General features: G+C 39.6%; 1 protein-coding gene across 1 annotated transcript in view; it reads left to right on the forward strand.

The window, feature by feature from the left end:
* Nucleotides 1-1,072: 1,072 nt before the first annotated feature.
* Nucleotides 1,073-2,563, forward strand: part of LOC138144482 (maestro heat-like repeat-containing protein family member 1) — a 115,235-nt gene continuing 113,744 nt past the window's right edge. Inside the window, exons 1-3 of the mRNA XM_069065760.1 lie at nucleotides 1,073-1,132; nucleotides 1,406-1,475; nucleotides 1,884-2,003. Of these exons, the coding sequence (XP_068921861.1) occupies nucleotides 1,073-1,132; nucleotides 1,406-1,475; nucleotides 1,884-2,003 (250 nt within the window). The remainder of the gene's footprint in view (nucleotides 1,133-1,405; nucleotides 1,476-1,883; nucleotides 2,004-2,563) is intronic.

Consider the following 2,563-nt stretch of genomic DNA (forward strand, 5'->3'; position numbering starts at 1 on the left):
ATTCACACAGGGGTCAAAACATCATCCCATGAAGTCATTGGTCCTTTCCAAAAAGGACTAACAACAACAATAAGGCAGTGAGATAAGCAAGGAAAAATACCATAAGAAATTTGAGAAGGCACAGATCACTGTCATGTGATAAAAGTGAAATGAGGGATGGTCCATGGAAGGTTCACTAAAGATAATGACATCTGAATTGGATCCTGAAAGAAGAAAGAGCCAAAGATGATTGAAGATTCCATGTTAAGCATGGCAGTTGGCGTGAGCAAAAAAAGACAGAGACTGAGTGTAGCCAGATGAGAACAGAGGACAGAGAATAGTGCAGTTGAGAGAAAACATCGAATATGAGCTAATACTATTGCCTGATGAAGTAGATCAGTTTATCGAGAGCCTTGACTACCAAAGCTCACAGTTCAAGCTTCATTTGGTAGGCACCAGAGAGTAACATAAAGTTTTTTAGTAGAAGGGTAGTATGACCACCATAGTACAATACAAAAAAAATTAGAGCTTGGGCAACTATATGAAAGTTCACTTGGAAAGAACATAGACTGGGAACTAGAAGACCAGTTGGGAGGCTACTCTAATAGGGAAAAGAAGGCAATTATAGTGGAAGTTGAAGAGAGGGGAATGGTGGGAGAAATATGGTAGAAGTGGAAACCAACAGACTTGCCAAGTGATTGGAGGGTAGAAGTGAGATAAAAGGAAAAATCAAAAGATGATTTTGAGTTTCCAAGCTGAGGTAACTGGGAATTATGGTGCCATTAATAGAAATAGGTATGCTATCAGGGGGTTGGGGGAGAAAAATCTGTGTGATACACAGTGTGGTGGAAAATCAAGCGGCTTGAGGAGTTAGCATTCATCCTTTTGTTTCCCACGCATGGAGCCTCCCCCAACATAGAACAGCAGAATTAGAACCAAATATAACATGGGGAAGAAAGGAGTGCTCAGCCATTGGGGTTATGATCCATTCCTGCCATAGTACTTACTTCCAACCTCAATATAATTTTTATATTTGTCTCCTTCTGACCCTTGATAGAGTGACCTGGACTTGTGAAAAACAGTATTTCCTTTCATGGAGGTAAAAACAGACCTTCGAGACCCAACCTACATTTTCAAAGAGCTGTATTCACAGGTAAGGAGAACACAGGTTCTTGGTGAAGTCTACCTGGTGCCCCTTTCTCTTAGAAATGTATGATAGAATTTATAATGGAGAGCCTTGACTCATAGGCAAGAAGTTGCTAGAAGATCTTACAGCCCAGTACTCTAGTTCCAGGCAAAATTGAAAGTAAAACATTCTCATGCTTTAAATATTTATTCTAGTCTTATTTTCGGTGAAAACAATTCTTCAATATCTCTTAGCTTTGGTCTTGCCTTTTGTAATCAATAGAGTGCTTTGTTTCCACAGCTAAGACTTTCTTCTGTTGGAATTCCAAGTGAACAGATGAAGATGGTCTTTGTCAGACTTTTAGATTTGGGTAAGCAACAATTAATCAATAAACATTTATTAAACACCTACTATGTGCTATGTATGGGGCAGCTAGGTCATGCAGTGGATAGAGCTCCCAACCTGGAATTGGGAAGACCTGAGTTCAGTCAGATCTGGCATTGGACACTAGATGTGTGGCCCTGAGCAAGTCACTTAACCCTGTTTGCCTTAGTGTCCTCACATGTAAAATGAGTTGAAGAAGGAAATGGCAAACCACCCCAGTGCCTTTGCCAAGAAAACCCCAAAGATGATTATGAAGAGTCAAACACAGCTGAAATGGCTTGCCATGCACTGAAAACATTCGTCCTTCCTCCCTCACTGATCTATCCCCCTTCTATTCTGGCTAAACTCTGGCTGAGAAGAAACCATGCTGAACATAAATGCCTTTTTTCTATAGGTTCTGAGCACCTGGAAAAGTTACTTGCCTTCCTGTTTCTCAAAATTGAGGAGAATGAGGAAAATGAAGCTGTCTTTTGTTGGCTTATTGGAGTCCTGGAAGACCTGGTGAAGTCTGAACGTAAGTGACTACAATGAGAGGCAGTGATGGACCTTCTAATCACTGTATTGGCAGAACACTATGTAACTAGGACACATGAATGCTTAGTAAATGTACATCAGATTGAATTAAAATATGATACATTGTGAAATGCACTAGTTTAGGATGAAGAGAACATGGATTCAAATCCCAGCTTTGCCACTTACTGCCTTTGTGACCTTGGACAAGTCATTTGACATCTCTTAGGTCTTGTTTTCCTAATTTGGAAAATGGAAGGTCAAGTCAACTAGAATTCACTGATCACTTACTATATGCTAGGCATATGCATATGGATGGATAGATAGACAGACAGACAAGAATAACAGATACATGATAGATAGATAGATAGATAGATAGATAGATAGATAGATAGATAGATAGATAGATAGATAGATAGATAGATGGATGGATGGATGGATGGATGGATGGATGGATGGATGGATGGATGGATGGATGGATGGATGGATGGATGGATAGATGGATAGATGGATAGATTAGATAGATAGATAGATAGATAGATAGATAGATAGATAGATAGATAG

Source organism: Petaurus breviceps, unplaced genomic scaffold, assembly GCF_028583685.1.
Source record: "Petaurus breviceps papuanus isolate PSGF00001 unplaced genomic scaffold, PetGlider_PUasm1.0 90701, whole genome shotgun sequence".
Classification (NCBI taxonomy): Eukaryota; Metazoa; Chordata; class Mammalia; order Diprotodontia; family Petauridae; genus Petaurus; species Petaurus breviceps.